Genomic DNA, 24,279 nt, shown 5'->3' on the forward strand with positions numbered 1-24,279 from the left:
GCAGTGATGACTTCACCCATACGCCTCAACTGTCCTGTTTTAATCGTGGAATCACAGAAGCCAATCCTGGCTTCTGATTGGATCATGGAATGCCTTGAGTTTTGGTCCAGCACTCTGGAACGAGTCCTCAAGACAGAATGCTGGACCAAAAGACTGGCACGAGTCAGCTGGGTGGCATTAGAGCGCCGGAATGAAAGCCACAAGTCTTGCAATCTCATGTGTGTGAGAAAGCTCAGCCAAAAAAGAAGCGCCCTGATTTAGGTCCCAAGAATGCTAGAGAATATGACTTTCACTGTTGTCTGTCATCAGGTATCAGTCTGTCCAGATGCCTAGAGAAGGAGGAGGCAGCAGAGTGGGTTTGTATCACCATCTACAGAACTCTTTCTGGCTTTGCCAAGGTTATTTCTGCTTGACCTGATAGTTCCTCCATGTGCCTATTTCAGAACAGTCCTCATTCAAGAACAGGACGTTTCCTTGATCGATGCAGAGGTGTCCCTATCTATTAGAAAATTGCATTTAATGCTCAAATGTTTATCCCCCTCCACATCACTATTGAATACTATATAAAGTGGCTCCTCTCAGCACTGAGCATTCACATCCAGCAGCCACCATGAAGTATAATAACACGGCATTCCTGGTCCTCATCATGGGATTATTGGCACCTTGCGCTAAGGCACAGTATTTCTTTTCCCGTTCAGAAGGTAAGAATTCTGGTCCTTAAATGCATTAAGTGTGCAGTATGCCAGGCCTCTCTGTAAGGACCCATTTATGTATTTTTACTATACTATTGCAAACAACGACTCCCTCCACACCAGATATAAAAAGCACATGGATCCAGTTTTCTTATGAAACCACCATGGGACTCTTTGTAGGGTCTCATTGTGGAGCTTGCATCTTTGGTAGAGATGATATCAGGTGTAAGGTTCACAAATGTCTTCAAATGGTATTATGTCCTGTGTTTCAAAGGATGAGATGACATATATTGTACTTGTGACATTTCCTCTTCTTGTCCTTCCTCCAGAAATTATGCCTAGAAAATGCGCACTCACTCCAAAGTATGGAAACTGCAAATTATCCCTTCCACATTTTTACTATGATGTCAAGAGCAGCATGTGTAGGAAATTCATTTACAGTGGTTGTGGAGGCAATGGAAACAACTTCGAATATTATTACCAATGTATTTTGAAGTGTCAACAGTTTGGTAAGGAAAATTAATTCCCCCACTCCTTTTCCTTACACCTTTAAAACAACCAAATGTTTGAAGCGAAAATCTGTTGAAAAGTTGCCTTCTGTATTAATGTGGTTTCACGCTCACATCAAATGTGTAAGATTTGTCTTCTTGCCCTTTTCACAGCACTTCTAACGTCCAGGTCAACAACAGATATACGAGGTAAGAGTTGTTATGGTTGTCTGCCATGTGATTCAAAAATTGAATTGGAGGTGGGTGGGTGGGTGAGCCTGTCAATATGATAGGCAAGCCAGTCAAAGACAGGACATTAGCTGCAAGGTGATGAGCAGGGACTGCTTCAGCCTGCCACTTTATTCTGTGAGACTAGGGAGCAGATCTCTATATGTCGGCCATTTCCCTTCCATATTTATCCTTTTAATTGAAATTACTTCTGTTGGAGGGGTCTTCTTCAACACCTGACACTACTGCATACCACTCCAGGGTTCCTGTCATTGCCCACTTGGAAGAGATAATCTCAGCAGTTTGAATCATAGATTTACATCTACTATGGTAAAAGGTAAGGGGACCCCTGACCATTAGGTCCAGTCGTGGCCGACTCTGGGGTTGCGGCGCTCATCTCACTTTATTGGCCAAGGGAGCCAGCGTACAGCTTCCGGGTCATGTGGCCAGCATGACTAAGCCACTTCTGGTGAACCAGAACAGCGCACAGAAACGCCGTTTACCTTCCCGCCGGAGCGCTACCTATTTATCTACTTGCACTTTGACGTGCTTTGGAACTGCTAGGTTGGCGGGAGCACGAACCAAACAACAGGAGCTCACCCCGTCACGGGGATTCGAACCGCCGACCTTCTGATCGGCAAGTCCTAGATGAGCTTATATACTGTATTGGTCCGAATATAAGCAGCACCTTTAAAAGTTGGGGGGGGGGAGTAAAAAAGACAAAACCCGAATATAAGCCGCTGCCTATATATAGGCACTCACACCCGTTCTGTTTTACAGCGATATAGTAAATGCCAGTTTTTGTAAGGTCATGAATTTAAGCTGCACTTAAACTTTTCACGGTTGGGGAAAAAGTGAGGCTTATATTCAGGCCAATGTGGTATGTGTGAGCTTTCCACATACTGCTTTTCTCCTCCAGACCCACCTCCGAAATGCAAACAGCCATTAATATTAGGAGACTACAAAGCAAGTAAGCGGCGCTATTATTATGATGCTGAGAGAAAGAGATGTTTCGTGTTCATATATAGTGGATGTGGAAGCAACGGGAACAATTTTGATTCTTTCAGGGAATGCTACGAGGAGTGTGAAAAGTATGGTAAGGATGAGCACTTTTAATCTTTTTTCCCAATCAACCCGAAGAACTTGCACTTTTTGCTTAACTTTATGCATGCTCTAGTGCAAGCTTCCTCAATCTCGGCCCTACAGATGTTTTTGGCTTACAACTCCCATGATCCCTAGCTAGCAGGACCAATGGTCAAGGATGATGGAAATTGTAGTCTCAAAACATCTGGAGGGCCGAGGTTGAGGAAGCCTGCATTAGTGCATAAAGCCTTAGCCCACAAATATTTAAAGCAGTGGTGGCCAAACTCGGCCCTCCAGATGTTTTGGGACTACAATCCTCATCATCCGTGACCACTGGTTCTGTTAGCTTGGCATGAGGGGAGTTGTAGTCTCAAAACATCTGGAGGGCCGAGTTTGAGGAAGTCTGCTCTAGTGGCATTGCAGCTCCACTACAGCATCATATTGCCCTATAGACATGCCGGGGGGGGGGAGCTTTGGTATTAAGAGGTTAACATGTTGGGGAAATTAGTTCTCCGATTTAAAAAATCAGCAGAAATGCAGCATTTGATGCTAGAGCAGAAAAAGAGTGCTGGCTTCAAAGGGGAAAAAATTGAGTCTAGCATTAAGAAAAGGGGAAAGGGTGCAGTTGTTGTTGTTTAATACTATAATTTGAAAACTGACAAAAGTATATAATCTGATTCTGCTCCAGGATACTAAGGATACCAAGCTGAGCTCCAGGATACTAACATCCATGTCATTTCACTTTTAATTTGTATACCATGTTTCTGCATCACTAAACACAAGGCGATTTACAAGCTGAAGAAACAACAAAATAGACGGCAAAGATCGCACAACTAATAGCAATCTGATCCAATACAAAAAGTCACAATAGCTTTAAAATAGATAACTTATATCAAATAAAGCAATATTCAACAATCCATTAGAATATAATAGCAAAGTGTAAAATTAAAAATCAGTAAATAATAATTAAACAGTTCACACTTATCAATTACGATAAAGAATGACTAAGTTACAATCAACAATGGCAAGGCATGTTCTCACTAAAAGAGAGCACGTGTTGCAAAGCACCCCGTAGTTGCCAGGCAGGATAGATTGAAGGGGCCTGGCTTGGATTGGTGGTTGGTGTTGCTGGGGTAAATTTGATGTTGCCAATTTGGGGGTGGGAACAGAGGTTATTTAAACAAGGTTCGCAGCAAGCTGCTTTCTCTTTCGCTGTGGGCACTGGATCACCCGCCCTCCCTCCCTTTGGGGCTTGTGCTTTGACCTTGCTATGCCTGTCATGGGGTCGTCCGCCTTGGTGTGGGGGCCTGGTAGGAATTTTTCCATTTGGCTGATTAGTGTGTGCCACTTGGTTTTTGCCTACTGCGTAGCAAATCGTCACAACTTGTAAGGTTGGCGGTTAGGCATTGGTTTAAATTGGTTGGTGGAGGGGTATGGATTGGCTGTGCCTGCCCCTCTAATGCTGCTGCTGCAAGGGAATTCCGTTAAAGGAATTCAGGGGCTTACCATCCTTTCGTCCAAACCCCTGGAATCGGGTTTGGGCCGCGTAAGCCCCTGGGAGCATGCGGGGAGAAGCTGAGGGTCTGTGCCGCAGCTCCAGTTATCCCTGATCTTGTTCCTCCACACTGGCTTTCGCTGGAATCCAGGGGTCAGTGCTGTCCCCAAGGCGGGGGGGGGGGGCGGACGACAGATAGTCATAACCAATGCCTAAGCAACCACTCACAATTTGTATGTTGTGGCCAAAATTATGCCAAAAACCTTAAACAAAAATTTATGAGTGATGTGTGAGTTATTGGGGTAGGGGTGTTTTGGGGGACCTCAGCACGCAAGTTGCATTGCATAAAATATGACAAAACATAAAGAGCCACGCAAAAGGATCAAATGGAGAAACAATTGGGGCGAAGAGTTAGTCTAGATTGCTCAGGAGCGATTGCAGCCTGAGAAGGGTCTCTCATTTCTGCCATTCGGTTTTACATGGTTCTCCTTCTCCTTATAACAGAAACACCCAAACATCTGATAAATCCTGACAAGCTTGAAGGTAAGGGCCAAGTAAAGGTAAAAGTTCCATAGCATTTCCCTTCTGACTCTCATATGCATTTTGCCTTCCACTCCTGCTGGCTTACTTTAGTTCTGATGCAGCCTGTTCCGTAAGGCCTCCTTCACTGTGTCTTTACTTCTTAGCAATTTTCACCAGGATCCAAGGGCTTGCTTCCTCCCAGTACATCATGGGATCTGGCCAGAAGCATCTGTTGCAGCCCCTAAGCCAGTGATGGCCAAGCTCGGCCCTCCAGCTGTTTTGGGACTACAATTCCCATCATCCCTGACCACTGGGTCCTGTTAGCTGATGATGGGAGTTGTAGTCCAAAAACAGCTAGAGGGCCAAGTTTGAGCAGGGGCTACTGCAGCCCAGCTGAAATCCTGAGGCATGCTCATGCAGTTCAAGAAATTCTCATGGGGTTGACTGAGGCAGAGAGTGGCATTTCAGACTAGGGGCTGGTCCACACCTTGAAAGCACCAGTCCAAGCAGTTTTCAGCTTGATCTTCACCTTCCAAGCATGGGTCCAAGTGGTTTTCCCCTTGCACTGCTCCTTTTCTAGGGGAAACCGACTCTTGAGTGCTAAATCAGAGCAAAGGTGCATCTGGGGGGGAAAATCCAAATTGCCATTTGCTCGGAGTGCTAAAGAGCAGTTTTCCCTGGAGGAAAGCAGTGGGGCAATAGGAAGTGTGGATAAGTCCTAAACTGGGCTCCTCTACTCAGGCATCCTTACATAGTGATTTGCACCACTGGAGGAGTGCTCCGCTTGGAAGCGACATTCTGGTTCATTTGCCTTCTGTACTCAACCACTGGATTTGTCATCACTCAGAAGAGGCTACCATCAGTTGCCTTCAGAGGAGGTGGGATTGTGAGCTTCACACCCCCACCATGTGCGCGGTGGCTGGCTCTCAACCTCCGTGCAATTGAGGGAATCCCCGGCCGCGTCATCTCCTGGACAGCCAATCGGCTGGCTCGGGGTGTGTGGCCTGCTCAATTTAACGCAGGGGCGGCCGGGGATCTCCCTCTTTTGCCGCCTCCTAAAGGGAAGTCTTTCTGCACATAACTGTTAGTCTCTTTCTGCACAAAACTGCTCCATTTTGGGGAAGCCTTGCTCCTCTTTTCTCTTGCTTTCTGAGAAGTCTTGCTCGTAGGTTTTTTCCTGCTTTGCACACACTGTACGAACCTGCTCTTCACGCCTAGCTGACCACATCCACAGAACTTGATTATTACATTGTCTCATGCTATGATCAATCATTAGTAACAGACATCCCAAGCTCATGGAAAACAAACTGTACCTGTTCTCCATGCCTAGCTGATTGTTATATTGTTTGTGCCATATTATCTCTAGTTATAATTCAATTAGGAGGCTTCATGCCTGTCTAGTTCTAGCTCCGATTCTCAGCCTTTATTCCATCAATGATAAATGATCACATGTAATCCCCACCTCTCACATGTAATTCCCGCCTTAGTACTTATGTTAACCAATCACAAGTTTCTGTGTGTATGTATCAACCAATCAGCCACAGGCCCACCTGTGGCAATGCTTGTAATATTCAATAAAAGAGGCTCTCAAGGTCCGCCCAGACAGACGCCTCATGTTACACCTGCCTCTCGTCTCCTGTGATTTTTCATTTCTACAGCCTCCAATTGCTCCCATTGACCTTAATTAATTGTGCCATGTGTCTTTATTTCCACTGGGGGAGGGTAGGAACTCGCCACGCAACTTATGGATTGGGGAGGGACAAGATAATGTCCCAAGAGGACAGTTGTCTTCTGCATGTGTCATTCAGTTCTGAATTCAAAGTTCTCAGCCAAAAGTTTTCACTCTTTTCTTCTCCAAACTACATATTGGTCTCTCAGCCCAAGAAGCTTAGGACGCCCCCTACTTCCCTCTCTCCTCTTAGGTTCAAGGGCCTATTTATTGACAGTGGAAGAGTATCTGAAGCCGTGTATGAGTATGCAGCCTACTGCCCCTATTGCTATTGCTATGTCCTTCTACTGATCTCCTTGCCCACCATGCTTCCTCACCTGCCATAGCAAGCAAGACTCCCCTTACTTATACCATAGAAGGTGGGCATGGAAGGGGAAGGGGGGTCCCTGAAGGAAAGAGGGTGGGATGTGAGGCACCGGCCCACTCTCCCCACTGCCTCAGAATGCATTAAGGACAGGCAGGAAACCCAAGACTCTCATTTCACATCTTGATCTGTCTCTTTCTACGAAGCTTGGCTGCACCAAATCAAAGGCTGTTGGTGCGTTTTCTGTGATAGTACGCTAAATCTACCTTGAGGCATCTCAGAAGGCATAACCTCATCCTACTTAAGTCCAACTGGTCTCTTTCATCTGTGCTTTTCCCACTCTTGTCAACATGGCTGTTGGATCCCAGGGCAGAGTTCTCATAATTGTCACTGAGATCATCTCAAGTGTTGCAACCACAAGCAAGAAACCTTCAAATTCTGTTTTCTTCAAGAAATGAAGTAACAGATATGAACCTTGTTTTTGTCCTTCTCTCCCCCCCCCCCCGCAATATCAGACTTTCTGCGTGATTATTGTGACCAACCCCTAGATGTGGGAATCTGCAACAAGGACTTACCTCACTTTTACTACGATTACAGTAGCAGGACCTGTAAGCCGTTCAACTACGGTGGCTGTGCAGGGAACAGGAATAACTTTGAGACAGAAAATGAATGCCTTTGGGCATGTGCAGCCGATGGTAAGGACACAGAAACATTTGGAGCTTTCCCAGAGAAGAACTTTCATTATTCTCTGAGTGTTATTTATGCAATGGTTGTGTTCCAACTGCATCAATTCAACATCCTCACTTCATAAGAGAGGGAGAAGCTCTGTTTCTTGGAATAGCCTTTGAGTTGTGGATTAAGGTAGCGAAAGGTGCATTCTGTTTGATGCATTTCGTTGAAAAAATGTCAAAAGATTTGGTGGTGGAGGAGGCAAAAGCAACAACAACAACCCACAAAATGGTTGGCAGTTGCAAGAAAGGTGGTATCTTTTTGCTGCAAGCTACTCTTCCACCTACTCTTTCAGCTACTAGGGACGTGGGTGGCGCTGTGGGTTAAACCACAGAGCCTAGGGCTTGCTGATCAGAAGGTCGCGGTTCAAATCTCCATGACGGGGTGAGCTCCTGTTGCTTGGTCCCTGCTCCTGCCAACCTAGCAGTTTGAAGCTGTACACCGGCTCCCTTGGCCAGTAAAGCGAGATGAGCGCCGGAACCCCAGAGTTGTCTGCGACTGGACCTAATGGTCAGGGGTCCCTTTACCTTTACTATTTTACCAGAAAGCTAGATGAGCACTGTTCCCCTTGGTCAATATGACAAAAAAATCTGTCTGCCCAGAATTGTAATGAATAATCAATTTTTGAAAAGTTTCTTTTAAAAAGGTAAAGGACCCCTGGACAGTTAAGTCCAGTCAAAGGTGACTATGGGGTATGGTGCTCATCTCACTTTTCAGGCTGAGGGAGCTGGCGTTTGCCCACAAACAGCTTTATGGATCGTGTGACCAGAATGACTAAACCGCTTCTGGTGCATGGAAGACCATGATGAGTGCCAGAGCACACAGAAATGCCATTTACCTTCCTGCACCATCATGTGGGCTCAAACCACCAGCTTTCCAATCAGCAAGCCCAAGAGGCTCAGTGGTTTAGACCATAGTGTCCCCGCCCACAAAGATTAGTAGAATGACCTGGTGGTGTGCCAAGGCCTGCCACACATTGGTAATGAACAATTTCATAGTGATCCAGGGCACTCATATCAGTACATTCCACACAATGTTTACAGTCTTGAGTGGTTATGCTAGCTAGAAATTTCAAGTAGCTGCATACATGTACCTGTAAATCTAAGGCCTTAAGACAATAATTGAGGAGCAAATAAACAGGTTGCTTGAACATTCAGATTTCTTCTTCTTCTTCTTCTTCTTCTTCTTCTTCTTCTTCTTCTTCTAAGTGAGGTGACCATAGGGTGGCAGGGGGTGGCAGTCTTCTTTTTTGACTTATGCTGTACACATACTATGCATCATGACTCCCCACCTCCACCCAAAAATCCTGGGTAGTGAAGGGTGAACCCTCAGAGAGCTCTTATTAGCAAAGGCCGTTAATAAACTACAGTTCCCAGGATTCATTAGAGGAAGCCTTGCACTTTAAATATATGATGTAGCTTTAACTAATCCAAAGGCGATTTGGTGGTTCAGTTGCCACAGCATCCCTCTGGGGGATGTACCTCATTGGTTGTGAGCGTGCTCAGAGCTGTGTTGCTGAATGGCAGATCTCAAAGACAAGAAGGGGAGCAACAGAGTATTTCCTGACCTTAAGGAACTTTTCCTTTCTTTTGTTCAGCATCTGATATCTGACCTTGCTAGAGGGAGAGTCAGCAAGCAAGCAACAGTGAGTCCTTTTCTATAATCTCGTTTTGCTTCCCCACCCCCTGCCTTGAATTGGAGAAGTAGGAGGAGAAATAGTGGGTGGCTTGTGTATGTGACATCTGCCCCCCTTTTCTTTCCACCATGCCTAATTTTATAAAATTGTATCGTGCGCCCCCTAACTCAGCATCCCTGCAAACTAAACAGCCCCCCAAAGTATATTTTCATCTTGGTGGAAATAGGTCTCAGCTGCACCGCCACATTTAATTGTTCCTACCTACCTCTTCTTTGGGACGCGGGTGGCGATGTAGGTTAAACCACAGAGCCTAGGACTTGCCGATCAGAAGGTCGGCGGTTCGAATCCCCGTGACTGGGTGAGCTCCTGTTGCTCGGTCCCTGCTCCTGCCAACCTCGCAGTTTGAAAGCACGTCAAAGTGCAAGTAGATAAATAGGTACCCCTCCGGTGGGAAGGTAAACGGTGTTTCCGTGCGCTGCTCTGGTTTGCCAGAAGCGGCTTAGTCATGCTGGCCACATGACCCGGAAGCTGTACGCTGGCTCCCTCGGCCAGTAAAGCGAGATGAGCGCTGCAACCCCAGAGTCGGTCACGACTGGACCTAATGGTCAGGGGTCCCTTTACCTTTACCTTTACCTTTACCTCTTCTTTCTTCAAGTTCACATTGAGTCTTTGTGTAGGGCTTGGCCTCTTCTATTTTCAGATTCATTACCATCTTATTGGGTCCTATGGAACAACGGCACCAGAGGAAACCAGGATGCGCATTCCCAAAAAACGATGCCTTCATCTAAAGGCTTCATTCTTGCATGCTTGCCAATAAACTCACCTGTTCTTCATCTTCATCCTGCAGGCTCTGTTTCTTGGGTATTATTATTATTATTATTATTATTATTATTATTATTATTATTATCCCAAATGTTTTAGAATCCACACATCCTTAGTGTGAATGTGGGAAGAATAAGAAGTGATGAACTTTTAAACCAGAGCAAGAGTATTTGAAGCAGGGTAGCAACTCCCAATCAAAAAGAGGTTTTACCTTAATATGGAGTTCAGAGGAATACACCATCTATCTGCCTCCAATGTGAGAGGTGAATCCAGATTAGTTAAATGAAAAGAGCTGCTAGGAGGGGATTGATGGAAACTATGAGTTGATAGCACAGCATGTGTGGGCTTTGTTGGGGATAGAAATTTCCCAGCTAATTCCTTATATATCTTTGAATCTGATCCAGGGTCCACTTTGTAAGAACCTGGGAAATTATATCAAAAATTAACAATTTGCTAACCAATCCCTATATGATTGTAGCTGCTCCATAAAACCTTCCCCAAGAATTCCAAAATTCTCCATATTAAGAAGTTCAAAATAGTACATAAGCAAAGCCATAAAATTATAAAACTGTCCTGGGATAGTCCCAGGGCTCATCCACACTTAACTTTTGCCTTGCTCTTTCCAGGCACAGGTCAGTGTTTAAAAGCTCTGTACCTAAGCAGGGTTGTGTGTGTGTGTGTGTGTGTGTGTGTGTGTGTGTGTGTGTGTGTAAATTGCTCTGAGCTTTCCCCCTGAAAACATGTTCTTTAGTGCTCCATTGGAGCAAACATTAATTTGGGCTTTCCGTGGATTGACATTTGCTCTGACTGAGCTTTAAAGAGCAGGTTTTCACAGAGAGAGCTCCAGAACAGAGGTGGATAAACCAAGTAGTATTTTGAGAATTTTGTTTTGAATAGTTTACCATTGAGTTAGCTAGTTCCAAGATTTCTCCACCATAAGTCAAATTTGCCAAGAAATATTCTCAGGGCAAGAGAAATCACTTTGCTGGAGTAAAACTGAGAACTGTTTCCATATATATTAGTGTTTTGCTAAAGGCTCATCCACACTTCTGCTTCTCTTGTGCCTAGAAAGAATGGGTCTGAGCAGTTCCTATCTCTGAGAAAACCCTCTCTTTAGTGCTAAATTGGAGCAAAAGTCAATCCGGAGAAACCCCAAATTGCTGGTTGCTCCTAGGTAAAGGTAAAGGGACCCTTGACCATTAGGTCCAGTCACGGAAGACTCTGGGGTTGCGGTGCTCATCTTTCTTTATTGGCCGAGGGAGCCAGCATACAGCTTCCAGGTCATGTGGCCAGCATGACTAAGCTGCTTCTGCCAAACCAGAGCAGCACATGGAAACGCTGTTTACCTTCCCGCCAGAGCGGTACCTATTTATCTACTTGCACTTTGACGTGCTTTCGAACTGCTAGGTTGGCAGGAGCTAGGACTGAGCAATGAGAGCTCACCCCGTTGCGAGGATTCAAACCACTGACCTTCTGATCGGCAAGCCCTAGGCTCTGTGGTTTAACCCACAGCACCACCCGCTGTTTGCTCCTATTGAGTGCTAAAGAGGGGTTTCCCCCGGAGGAAAGCAGCTGGGAAAGAAGAAGTGTGGATAAGGCCTTAGTCTGCCTAAGGAAAGACTCAGGTAAAGAAGGGGACTTCAGCATTGCCCCTTGACAAAGGTCCCAGGACCATCATCTCAACTGGGTTTCACTCCCTGAAGAAGAAGCAGATCACACAAGCAGTTAATCTGTCCTCTCTGCACATTGAAATGCCAATACACCATTTGCCATCACAGCCTCAAAGCAAACTCAAAGCACACCTTGTAATGGGAAAAGGTTGTATTTGTTTAAATATAGCAATAAGAACTTGTGGGATCTGCATAATCAAATAACTGAACCAATCAAGCAGATCAAATTAGTCCAAGCAGTAATTCAGGGAGGTATCATCTCCCTTCCTGCTCTTGGGCAAAATGTCAGGCCTCACCTGTGTCCCCACAAAAAGGACTGGTGTTCTTTATCCTTGCCACTAGTGACGTGGACTATGAATGAGGCAAGTACACAAAACCCCATTGTTTCTGCATTCAACCAGGCACACATGCCCAGCGCACAGGGCATCCACATGAAGCATTGCAGGGCAAGGTGACAAAAGAGTGCCTGCTCCCAAAATGCCTTAGGAATTCTACCCAACAATGTCGGAAGGCATGACTTTACCTGCCCCCAAGAATCCCTTGTTGTTTGTCATCAGGTTCCAGGAAGTACAGGTGCCTAGAGAAGGAGGAGGCAGCAGAGTGGGTTTGTATCACCATTTAATGGAAACAGAACTCTTTCTGGCAATGCCAAGTTTATGCTGATTGACCTGATAGATAGTTCCTCTATGTCCCTAGTTCAGAGCAGTCCTCATTTGCAAGCAGGAGGTTACCTTGATCTGAGCAGAGGTGCCTCAGAGTGTTCCCTACCTATTAAAAAATTATGTTCAATGTCCAGGTGGTTATCTCCCTCCACATCACTATTGAATACTATATAAGGAGGTTCCTCTCAGCACTGAATATTCACATCAACATGCAGTGCAATAGCACTACACTCCTGGTCATTATCATGGGGATATTGGCACCTTGCTCTAAGGTGCAGGGTTTTTTCCGTTCAGCAGGTAAGCCTTCTGGCCCTTCTATGCATCAAGTGTGCAATATGCCAGGCCTCTCTGCAAGTTAGGAATCCCCTGCAGATTGGATGGGACTGGGCAGGTTGGGCATTGGGCATCATCATGGCGACAGTTCTCTGGCATGTGTAAGTCACCATTGACTCTGGGAGACTCAGAGAAATGCTCTGCTTTCTCACCTTTTGTTCAGCCTGCCTGTATCCTTGCCTCTACACTTCCACCCTAATGAATACATAGGGCCCATCTGTGCTCTACCTTTAAAGCAGTATTATTCCCCTTTAAACTGCCATGGTTTCTACAAAAGATCCCTGGAAGTGTAACTTGGTCAATGGGCTGAGAGTTGTTCGGAGACCCCCTTCTCCTCAATGTACAAGCCTTCTTCCCAGGCAAATTTGGGAATTGTTGCTGTGGGAGGGGACTTGGGGTCTCCTGACAAGTCTTGTCACCCCTAATAAACTACAGTTCCCCATGTACTTTGGGGAAGCCATGAATGTTTAAAGTGGTATAATAGTTTGAGTCTGCCCTGTAACTAGTGAAAATGGGAGGCATACCCTTCTTTGTTACAAATGCAGTTTTATAAATTCAAGTTTGGAAGTCTCTTGACACAGAAATCTACAGTAATAGGAAGTGTTCACCGGGATTTTAAATCGTTTCCTTCTTTATAGTCTATAACTTCTTAAAGGTAAAAGCAATATCTCCCAGAGATGAGGAAGTGCAGTTCCTGTTGAACAAATCCAGAAACGTCTCAGGAAAAAATGCTATACAAAAATAATGACATTGGAGAACCCATATTTCCCCTCCCCCTTGGAAACAATGGCTGCCTCTACACCATACACTTAAGGCACATGGGTCCCTCCCCCCCCAAGGCCTACAATGCCCACAGAGCTACAATTCACAGCACCCAGAACAAACTACTGTTCCCAGGATTCTTTGAAGAACACAATTTGCTTTACACCGATAGTGTCTACACAGGCAACATCACATGAGCTGATAGTGCCCTTTCTAGGAAAATTTCCAGCTCCAGTTTGAAAGCATGTGGCAGGTATCACATTCTTTGGCTTTTGGAGAGACATTCTTAACACTAAAAGAAAATGAAATCAATAGGGCTAAAAAGCCCTTGGGCTAGCATCCCATGGGGCAGGAAATATAAATTATTTCATGATCTCAGTTTGGATTACAATAGCAAACTTTGCTCAAAGTCGCAGCTGATTCTACATTTGACTTGAGAATGATGGATGCACTGCATTCGACAGCAACTAACACATTCCATGTGGGAATATGCTGCCTTTAGTGCCTCGGTGTGTGTGTGTGTGTGTGTGTGTGTGTGTGTGTGCGTGCAACAGCTTCGTTGTCAGTGTGGCCCCACAGACATTCACTGAATTTATTATTCCTAAGTCCTGCAGTCTTCTTAAAGCCTATGGGGGGAAATCACCACTGAACTCTACAACTGGACTCCAGATTGGGCTCTTTAATGTGTATGCCTCCTGGGTCCCAATGTGTAGGCTCCATCTTTGGCTACTTGGTAGAGAAGATATCAGATGTAGGGTTAACAAATGTCTTCAAATGGTATTATCTTCTGTGCTTCAAAAGATGAGATAACATATATGGTACCTGTGGCTGTTCCTCTTTCCATCCTTCCTCCAGGAACTATACCTAAAAAATGCACACTCACTCCGGATTATGGAAAATGCAAGATGTTCCTTACACAGTTTTACTATGATGTTAAGAGCAAAATGTGCAGGGAATTCATTTACAGTGGTTGCGGAGGCAATGGAAACAACTTCCTCGATTTATACCAATGTGTTTTTGAGTGTCACCCGTCTGGTAAGGACAATTTTAATACCCCCTCCTTTCCCCTAAACCTTAAAAACAACCAAAGGTTTGAAGTGAAAATCTATTTAAAAGTTGCCCTTGTGTTTCTAGGGAGTGTTGTACTGAACTGATTCTCTGCTGCTGGAGATGTTCTGCTGCATCACTTTTTTTTTTTTTAAAAAAGATGTTAATAGGAGTTGTTTCCTGCTACATATGGTGACTCCATCTTTCCACACCCTTTCCCTACAGACTCCCATGGCCCATAAATTCAACTTCAGAGGGGACCCCAAAATTCTTGTAAGCTGCCTAAGGTAAAGGTAAAGGGATCCCTGACCATTAGGTCCAGTCGTGACCGACTCTGGGATTGCAGCACTCATCTCACTTTACTGGCCGAGTGAGCTGGCGTTTGTCCGCACACAGTTTTTCCAGATCATGTGGCCAGCATGACTGAGCTGCTTCTAGTGAACCAGAGCAGCGCATGGAAACGCCGTTTACCTTCCCACTGGAGCAGTACCTATTTATCTACTTGCACTTTGACGTGCTTTCGAACTGCTAGGTTGGCAGGAGCTGGGACCGAGCAACGGGAGTTCACCCCGTCACGGGGATTCGAACCGCCGACCTTCTGATCGGCAAGTCCTAGGCTCTGTGGTTTAACCCACAGCGCCACCCGCGTCCCTTGTAAGCTGCCTAGGGAGGTGTTAACCCTGTAATAAGGGAGGATGTTAATATGGGAATGTGCCCTTAGTTCTTACAGTAATCTCTAAATAAATAAAACAATTAGAAGTGTTTTTAGGGCATTGTGACCCGTTTTCCAGCACAGGGTGAACTGAGCTGAGAGGCCATCCACCCACCTCCTTCCCAAAGCCTAACTTGCTTTCTGAAGGAGGCATGAGGGCTCTGTCTGACAGGGTCCTAGAGTCCTCCCAGACCCTTCCCAAAGCCTACCTAGTGCTTGCCCAGCTTTGGGAAGGTGATGGAAAGTGTGTACAGTGGTACCTCTGGTTAAGAACTTAATTTGTTCCGGAGCTCCGTTCTTAACCTGAAACTGTTCTTAACCTGAAGCACCACTTTAGCTAATGGGGCCTCCCACTGCCGCTGTACCGGCGCTGTGTGATTTCTGTTTTCACCCTGAAGCAAAGTTCTTAACTCGAGGTACTATTTCTGAGTTAGCGGAGTCTGTAACCTGAAGCGTCTGTAACCCGAGGTACCACTGTAATGTTTAATGGAGATAGTACAGCCATAGGCAAACTCAGTCCTCCAGATGTTTTGGGACTACAACTCTCATTATCCCTGACCACTGGTCCTGTTAGCTAGGGATGATGGGAGTTGTAGTGCCAAAATATCTGGAGGGCCGTGTTTGCCTATGCCTGAGATAGTACAATGTTTAATTAAGAACTGGTTGGGAAAGAGCAGCTCCTGAATTAATCTCTAGCTAATTGTATCAGCTGTCCAATGCTCTGTTTTTCATTTCCCCGTAAAACTCTGTATCTAAGCTGTTTCACACTCACATCAAATCTGCTGTACAGTAAGATTGTTCTCCTTGTCCTTTTCACAGCACTTCAAGTACATAGGCTAATTGGGTGGAAACAAGGTAAGAGTTCCTATGGCTGCCTGCAGCGCGATTCAGAAATGAAGTGGGGGAGATCCCTCTAAATATGAGAGTCAAAAGAGACAGGACATAAGCAGCAAGATGATGAGAAGGGACTGCCTCAGCCTGCCACTTTGTGGGACTAGGGAGCCCAGAAGGGAACCTACGAGGGCATTTCATAGGATATGCAAACCATGAGCTCCAGGCCCCCAAAATTGATGGGCATTTCCATTCAAATGGTCTCTGTGTGCCAAGCCTTTTGACTATGTGGGGCAGGACTTGAATTGAATTTTATTATTACGGTCACAGACCAGTCCCGGCTCACTTACAATATCAGGAAAATCATAAAACACAACAGAAATACATTGAATTGCATTTGGGTATAACAGAGGAAATTCAGATATAGCGTCAGTTAAAAATATATATTAAATCTTGATCACTAAAATATAACCTAAAATTGTCATTTAAAACCTTAATCATTTTGGTAGTGCAGCTTGTTCCCTAAGTTTTATGGCAGTTGCACAGAATTTGGCCACCCTTAGCGTGATCTCTAGATCCTTGTCCTCTACCAGGAGTTTTAGACATTGAAGTTCGGACCCATTTGGAGATTTTTGTATAACAGGAGTGATAAATACCGAGTGTATATCCCCGTAGAAACGGCAGCGTGACAAGACATGAGAGACAGTTTCTACCTCTATCAAACCGCAGGGGCAGACTTATTTCACATATGGTTTACCCTCGAATCTGCCCTGCAATAAGGCAGATGGCAGCATGTTGAATCTAGCGAGGGTAAAGGACTGTCTGTATTTGGGTATTTGTAATTTTGACAAATAATTTGCTGGGGTAAATCCTCTCCCATTATCTTTTATTGCCGGGTGTTTATTCATCTCGCTCACGTGGCATTGCAGTTCCACATCCCAAATTCATTTGTGGATTATTGCTCTAGCTTTCTCATAACCTACAGCTATCAGGGCATGTGGGGGAAAACCCCAAGCCTCTTAGCTTTTCATGCAGTGTAGCTTTCCATTTGGATTGGTAGGAATCAACTTGGGCAGGGGTCAGCAACCCGCAGCTCCAGAGCAGCATGTGGCTCTTTTACACCTTTGCCGCAGCTCCGGGGCGGATACTAGCGAGGGGAGGAGGCGCATTGTGTGCCCCGACACTCCCCACTGTGGCAGGCGCTGTACTGGCTGTGACGTCACATGGGGGCGGTGCGTGCGTTAGTAACTTGTTAATTTAACGTTTATTTCTATGAGGAGGAGTAATTTTGAGGGGTCAAACAAAGAAATAATAAAAAAGTGACAAAAAAAGTTATTTTTATAATGATGAGTTTTGCCGCTCCCAGTTTTTTTTTCTTCGGAAATGGGTCCAAGTGGCTCTTTTTGTCCTAAAGGTTGCAGACCCCTGCACTAGAGGGCAGGACTTACCTTGGCTTCCCCCAATGTTTTATTCAAGTTGGGACCCCTGATACAGAATCTTGGGGTCGAAGGGGCTGGGAAATGGGTGGGGTCTTTTTCAACACCTGACACTACTGCATACCACTCCAGGGTTCCTGTCATTGCCCACTTGGAACAGATAATCTCAGCAGTTTGAACTGCAGGACTTTGAAATAGGGTTTACATCTACTATATATGTGTGAGCTTTCCACATCCCCGTTTCCTCCTCCTCCAGAGCTACCTCTAAAATGCAAGCGGCCATTTTCATTCGGAAATTGCCAATCTAGTGCACTACGCTATTATTACAATGTCAAGTTGAAGAGATGTTTCATGTTCATATTTAGTGGATGTGGAAGCAACGAGAACAATTTCCATTCTTTCAGGGAATGCTACGAGGAGTGTGAAAAGTATGGTAAGAATGAGCCACTTTTTGTCTTTTTTTCAATCAACGCGAAGAACTTGCACTTTTTGCTTAACTTTATGCATGCTCTAGTGGCGTTGCAGCTCCGCTACAGCAGCATATTGCCCTATAAACATGGGGGAGTGGGGTAGCTTTGGTACTAAGGGGGTAAGCATTGCTGATTTGGAAAAAGTCACAAGAAATGCAACTTTTGACTCTAGAGTGCGAAAGCTTGATGCTAGAGCAGGGAAAGTTTGCAGGTGTCAAAGTGAAAGAAAATCTTGTATAGCACTAAGGAAAAAAAGGGAAAGGGTGCAGAAGTTTGTTTTTTTAATGTTATCATTTGAGAACAGTGACAAAAGTCACCTGAATGCATGGCTGAACAAAGGGTTTTGTACAGTGGCAGCTCGGTTCTCGAATGTAATCTGTTCTGGAAGCCCATTTGGCTTCCAAAACGTTCGAAAACTGAGGCACAGCTTCCCATTGTTTGCAAGAGCTTCTTGCACTCAGTGGAAGCCACATCGCACGTTCAGGTTCTGAAAAATGTTTGAAAACAGAAGCATTTACTTTTCGGTGTTCAGGAGCCAAAACGTACAATTGTGCTGGCAATCTGAAACATATCAGACTAGGGACTCAGCTACATTAGTAAAAAAAAACCCACCACATTATGAGTGTGTTAAAACACTGCAACATCAGATGTCGCTGTAGAGCTGAAATCTGAACTTGATATTTCCCATTGTGAGCTGTGAAACTCCCCCTCCTCCCAGCGTTTTTTTATAACTGTGTAGATGCAGCCTTAGGGGGAGTATCCCTTGGGACAGTGGTTCTCAAACTTATTGCTTTGTGCCACACTTCCAAAATAAAGGTTTGCTTGCGCCATACCAAAAATTGTTATCGATAAGAAATATCTGTAAATAATTGCAACGTTCTGTGTATAAGGTGACCCCAAATTTTAAACTTTAAAAAATTGGGGGTAAATATAGTATTATACATGGGAAAATGCAGTAATTATAAACAAGTATCTTTTATTGTCCTTGAATTTTCCCACCACACTTGCCATCCTCTCCTGCCACACTGGTGTATCTAATTACTGTATCTAATCTGATTCCGTTTCACCTAAACTCCACTGGCACATAGATAAAGGGAGGATGTTAATTTATGTGCATATTCATGGAAAAGGACAAGACAGCCTACCGATCATTAATGGATCCTAAACTGAGCTGCAGTAAGTCCTTAGCATAGTGCTTTTTCAAGAACAGAACCCTAACTAGAGTTTCTCTAGATTGTTCCATAGCGATTGTAACTTTCAGCATAAAAATGGTCTCCAGTCTCTACCATTTGGTTAACATTGTTCTCCTTCTCCTTATAACAGAAATACCTGAATACCTGATAAATCCTGACATACTTAAAGGTAAGGACCGAGTAAAGGAGGGCTCCATGGCATTCTCCTTCTGACCTTCGTATGCATTCTGCCTTCCACTCCTACTGCATTTTGTCAGTTCTGCAGCCTGTTTTATCAGGTCTGCTTTGCTGTATCTATACTACTAAGCTGTTACTTTCTATGAAAGGCTGCACCAAATCAGAGGCTGTTGGTGAATTTTCTGTGATAGTATGCTAAATATGCCTTACGGAATCTCAGAAACCATAATCTCATCCTATCTAAGTCCTTGACTGCATCTACACAGCTGTAAAAAAACACTCTGAAAATGCTATGAAAAGAAACTGTTTTAAAGCTCACAATGGAAAATTTCATAGAGTTCCAATTTCAATAAATTTTCACAGTGCTATAATGCATTTATAACTTCTTTTTTTAACGAACGTAAATGTAATGAGTCCCAACTGGTCTCTTTCATCTGTTGTCCACATTTCCACTCTTGTCAATGTGACTGTTGAATCCCAGAGCAGAGTTTTCATAATTGTCACTGAGATAATCTCAGGTGTTACAACCAGGTGTTCCAAGTGGTGGGGGCTGAGGGGTCTTCAGCCCCCTGCCATTTTTTTCAAGGAGGGGCCGAACTCCCTCAAAATCCTGTGGCTCCACTCCTCCTCTGCCTTCCTATCAATGCCATGTAAGGAGGAGGTGGCCCAACTCCACACCCCCCAACACCCAGTGTGCAAGGGCCGGCATTGTGGCGGTGGGACGCCTGCCCAGCCCTGCCCAGTGGTGTGCCCCATGACATGGGGGCAAGTTGGTGCCCTTGGTTGAGACCACAAGTATGACGCCTTAAAATTCTATTTCCTTCAAAGAACCAAGTAATAAATATGAACCTTGTTTCTGTCCTTCTCTGCCCCTGCAATATCAGAGTTTCTGCTTGATTACTGTGAACAACCCCTAGACATGGGACACTGCCACAGTGCCTTTCCTCGCTTTTACTACGATGACAGGAGCAGAACCTGCAAGCTGTTCAACTACACTGGCTGTGCAGGGAACAGAAATAACTTCGGTGAGGAATATGAATGCTTTTGGGCATGTGCAGGCAATGGTAAGGACACAGAAAATGTTTAGAACTTTCCCAGAGAGGAACTTCTATTATTTTCTGAATGTTATTTATGCAATGATTGCATTCCAACTGCATTAATTCAATATCCTCATTTCATAGGAGAGGGAGAAGTCCCCTCACCCTATCTGGTGGGCACCATTGTGGGCTGGTATTCCTCCATGCATGGGAATTCAATGTGGGAATGCCCAGGGACTGGTTTTCTGACAGCAAAGGAAGCCTCTGGGCTGAGCTTGCTGCCTGGGTTATTGGACCATATAACATTGGTCTTGAAAGACCTACACTGGCTCCCAGTACGTTTCCGAGCACAATTCAAAGTGTTGGTGCTGACCTTTAAAGCCCCAAACAGCCTCAGCCCAGTATACCTGAAGGAGCGTCTCCACCTCCATTGTTCTGCCCGGACACTGAGGTCCAACGCCAAGGGCCTTCTGGCGGTTCCCTCACTGCGAGAAGCCAAGTTACAGGGAACCAGGCAGAGGGCCTTCTTGGTAGTGGCACCCGCCCTGTGGAAAGCCCTCCCACCAGATGTCAAAGAGAAAAACAACTACCAAACTTTCAGAAGACATCTGAAGGCAGCCCTGTTTAGGGAAGCTTTTAATGTTTAATAGGTTATTGGATTTTAGTGTTCTGTTGGAAGCCGCCCAGAGTGGCTGGGGAAATCCAGCCGGATGGGTGGGATATAAATAATAAATTATTATTATTATTATTATTATTATTGGTCCCACCCGCTCACTTAATTAGCGAATCAAGAGCAGACACGGACCACCAAAGGTTTTCTGAACATTCAGATTGGTTTGTTTTTTGTGTTTTACTATGAAATGAGGTGACCAGTGGGTGGCAATTTTTCTTTTTTGAATTAGGCTATACACAGGCTGCACATTTAAAGCTCATGACTTCTCCCACAATTATCCTGAGTTCTGTATCCTGTCGTTGTTTTGCAGAATTGACAGATCTCCCCCAACTTTAAAATAATAAAGCCATCTGGCTGAGTCTCCCCAGCCACTCTGGGCGGCTCCCAATCAAGTATTAAAACAATACAGCATTATATATTAAAAACTTCCCTGAACAGGGCTGCCTTCAGATGTCTTTTAAAGATAGGATAGCTACTTATTTCCTTCACATCTGAAGAGAGGGTGTTCCACAGGGTGGGCGCCACTACAGAGAAGGCCCTCTGTCTGGTTCCCTGTAACCTTACTTCTTGCAATGAGGGAACCGCCAGAAGGCCCTCGGCGCTGGATCTCAGTGTCCGGGCTGAACGATGGAGGTGGAGACGCTCCTTTAGGTATACAGGACCGAGACCGTTTAGGGTTTTAAAGGTCAGCACCAACACTTTGAATTGTGCTCGGAAATGTACAACACCATACCTTTTGAAGTAGGGAAGATGATAGGAAAATGCAGTAAAACTGTGGGAGAACATTCAATGGATTGGAAGTCATATAACCCCAAATCTCAAACCACACACTCTTTCTTTACCCCACCAATGCATTTTATACTTTTTAGAGCATATAGAGGCAGCAGTGGGGGATTTCTGTCAATCTCCTGTTCTCTGGTCAATCTGCTACCTGCACCACTCAACCGATTCTGCCATGTTTGATGTTATAAACTTGTCTCATGTTTCCCGTAACTCAATGTCTCCACAAACTAAAAATACCCCCAAAACGTTCCTCGTGGTGGAAACAGGTCTCGGCTGCACCTTCACATTTAATTGTTCATACCTCTCACTTCTTTCTTCAGGTTGACCTTGAGTCCTTATGCAGAGCTCAGTCTATTCTATTTTCACACCCACTAACATCTCATTGAATCCAGTGGAACAAAGGCAGCAGAGGAAACCAGGAGGCATTCTTTTTCTCAGCCATGCCTTTATGTATAGGCAGATGGCTCATCCTGCAGTACCAGTCTTTGCCAAAAATTCTCACGCTCTTGCCAGTAAACTCACATGTTCTTCTGCACCCTGTGGGCAGTGTTTATTGAGTGTTGTTGTTTTAGTTGTTGTCTCCAAGTCCACATATCCCTTTTGTGAATGTGGGGAGAATGAGAAGTGATGGTTATTTGAAGAAGGGTAGCAACTCCCAATCAGAAAGAGGTTTTACCCTAATATGGAGTGTTCCAATTCATTCATTATCTGTCTGCCTCCAAGGAGAGAGGTGAGTCCAGATTAGTTCAGTGGGAAGAGCTACTATGAGGGAATCTATGGAAACCATGTGTTGATAGAACACACCATGTGTGGGGTTCCAAACATGCTTTCGTTCACCTTCTAGGCCATGACTTTCCCTCATTATACTGAGCCTAGCCAAGTTACTTTACAACCTGAGTATAATGTGACCTTGGTGCGGATACCATTACCTGTTCCATCTCAGGCAACAGAGATCAGGGATTGGATTTAGCCAGGAGGCCAGATCCAGATGTTTCCCCAATCCCCGAGGACCACTTTGACAGGTAGGTGTGAGCACCCACCTGCCAATCATACAACATCACCATGACGCCAGGCGAAGTATTTCCTTGTCCCTGAGAATGGTTTTCCTTTGCGATCCTTGCTGTCATCACAGATCAGCTGACCAGCGCTGGCAGTAAACCTCACTAGACAAGGGACAAGTAGTAGCCATTTTCAGGCTCCCAAACATTCCTCTGGACCCCCATCTTTACCTGCCTCACACCTGACGTCACATGTGCCTCAGGCAGCCACTTCTCTCTGCCTAATGATAGGGCTGGCTCTGGCTGTATATACCTATACATCAGGGGTGGGGAAGTGGACCAGGCCAGTGGGCAGGATTCTGCTTTACTCAAGCCCACAAGAGCCACTTTGACCCACCTGTCAATCATCTGACATCACCATGGCATCAGGTGAAATGCTCTTTCCTCCTGGAGAGGCTGAATTTCAAACAGCACAGGAAAAGGAAGCATTTCCACATGGTCCTTGCCGTGAGAGCAAATCAGCTACAGAGTTGCTGATTGAAAACTTGCTCGTATAGCCAGTCCCAGGGGGCCCTGCTGAACATACACTTGAGGTTCCCAATGGTTTCCTTGCAGTTGTGACTTCACCTGCCACACACCTGGTGCAATGTCACATGGGACATTAGGTGTGGGGCAAGTGCATTTGGCTGGAGGGAAATGGTTTTGCAGGCTATACATTAGGACCCTTGTTCAGCTTAATCTGGCCCGACAACTGGAGGTTCCCCTCTGCTGGTATACAGAGTGATGGCCATGCAAGCAAACTCCTCCATGTCCCTGTTTCGGAAGAGTCCTTGTTCACGAGCAGGAGGTTGTCTTGATCTAAGCCAGGGGTCTGCAACCTTTAAGACAAAAAGAGCCACTTGGACCCGTTTCCAAAGAAGAAGAAAAACCTCGGAGCCGCAAAACCATTATGAATTTAAAGCATGTGCGCCGCTGCCCTCTGATCTGACAGCGGGCGGGATGGTGATGTTGGGACGGTGCGTGACTAACGCACGCACCGCCCCCATGCGACGTCACAGCCAGTACAGCGCCCGCCACAGTGGGGAGTGTCGGGGCGCACAATGTGCCTCCTCCCCTCGCTAGTATCCGCCCCGGAGCCGCGGCAAAGGTGTAAAAGAGCCACGTGCGGCTCCGGAGCCGCAGGTTGCAGACCCCTGATCTAAGCAGAGCTATTTCAGTATGTCCCTGCCTATTAAAAATGTTTGATGTCCAAATGACTATCTCCCTCCATATCACTGTTGAATACTATATAACATGGCTCTTCTTAGCACTGAGCATTCACATCAAGCAGCCACCATGCAGTGCATTAACACGGCACTCCTTGTCTTCATCGTGGGATTATTGGCACCTTTGTCCAAGAAGCAGGATTTCTTTGCCTATTCGGCAAGTAAGACTTCTGGCCCTCATAGGCTTCAACTCTGCAAGCTGCCAGACATCCCCTGCAGATTGGACGGGGTTGGGAGGCTTGGACTAGCGCCATTATGATGACAGTTTTCTGGCATGGGACCTGTAGATTGCTCTGGTGCTGAGAGTTGTTAGAGACCCCTATTCCCCTCGGTTTAAAAAGCAACTGACAATCTGACCCTGTTTCTGATTTACATTCGGTTTCTGATTTACAAATTCAGTTTCACAAATTCATATCCTGACATTTGAACTTGCAGCAATATGAGGTGTTAGAGGGAATGTAACTCTTCCTTTATTCTCTATGACTTTCCTAAAGGTAAAAGC

The 24,279-nt window shown here is 45.3% G+C and overlaps 1 protein-coding gene and 2 long non-coding RNA genes across 4 annotated transcripts in view; 1 reads left to right on the forward strand and 2 right to left on the reverse strand.

The window, feature by feature from the left end:
* Positions 1-24,279, reverse strand: part of LOC309519672 — a 363,193-nt gene that overhangs the window by 173,295 nt on the left and 165,619 nt on the right. The window lies entirely within an intron of this gene.
* LOC309519544 (carboxypeptidase inhibitor SmCI-like) lies at positions 588-21,970 on the forward strand (the record flags this gene model as incomplete). Of its 2 annotated transcripts, none has more annotated exons than XM_082200660.1 (7): positions 588-701; positions 14,011-14,190; positions 15,734-15,769; positions 17,438-17,614; positions 18,975-19,013; positions 19,906-20,085; positions 21,835-21,970. In XM_082200660.1, the coding sequence occupies 7 exons, from the start codon at positions 611-613 to the stop codon at positions 21,837-21,839; spliced, it is 708 nt and encodes a 235-aa protein (XP_082056786.1). In that variant the 3' UTR covers positions 21,840-21,970. The 2 variants fall into 2 exon arrangements, with proteins under 2 accessions (XP_082056786.1, XP_082056785.1); XM_082200659.1 differs by lacking the exon at positions 588-701 and adding an exon at positions 12,180-12,357.
* On the reverse strand, positions 21,940-23,073 carry LOC309519669. Its single transcript, XR_014213953.1, has 2 exons — positions 22,910-23,073; positions 21,940-22,111 (listed from the first exon to the last, which is right to left on the reverse strand). It is a non-coding gene; the product is annotated as an uncharacterized lncRNA (long non-coding RNA).

The sequence above is a fragment of the Podarcis vaucheri genome (genome assembly GCF_965113315.1).
Source record: "Podarcis vaucheri genome assembly, chromosome: 15".
Classification (NCBI taxonomy): domain Eukaryota; kingdom Metazoa; phylum Chordata; class Lepidosauria; order Squamata; family Lacertidae; genus Podarcis; species Podarcis vaucheri.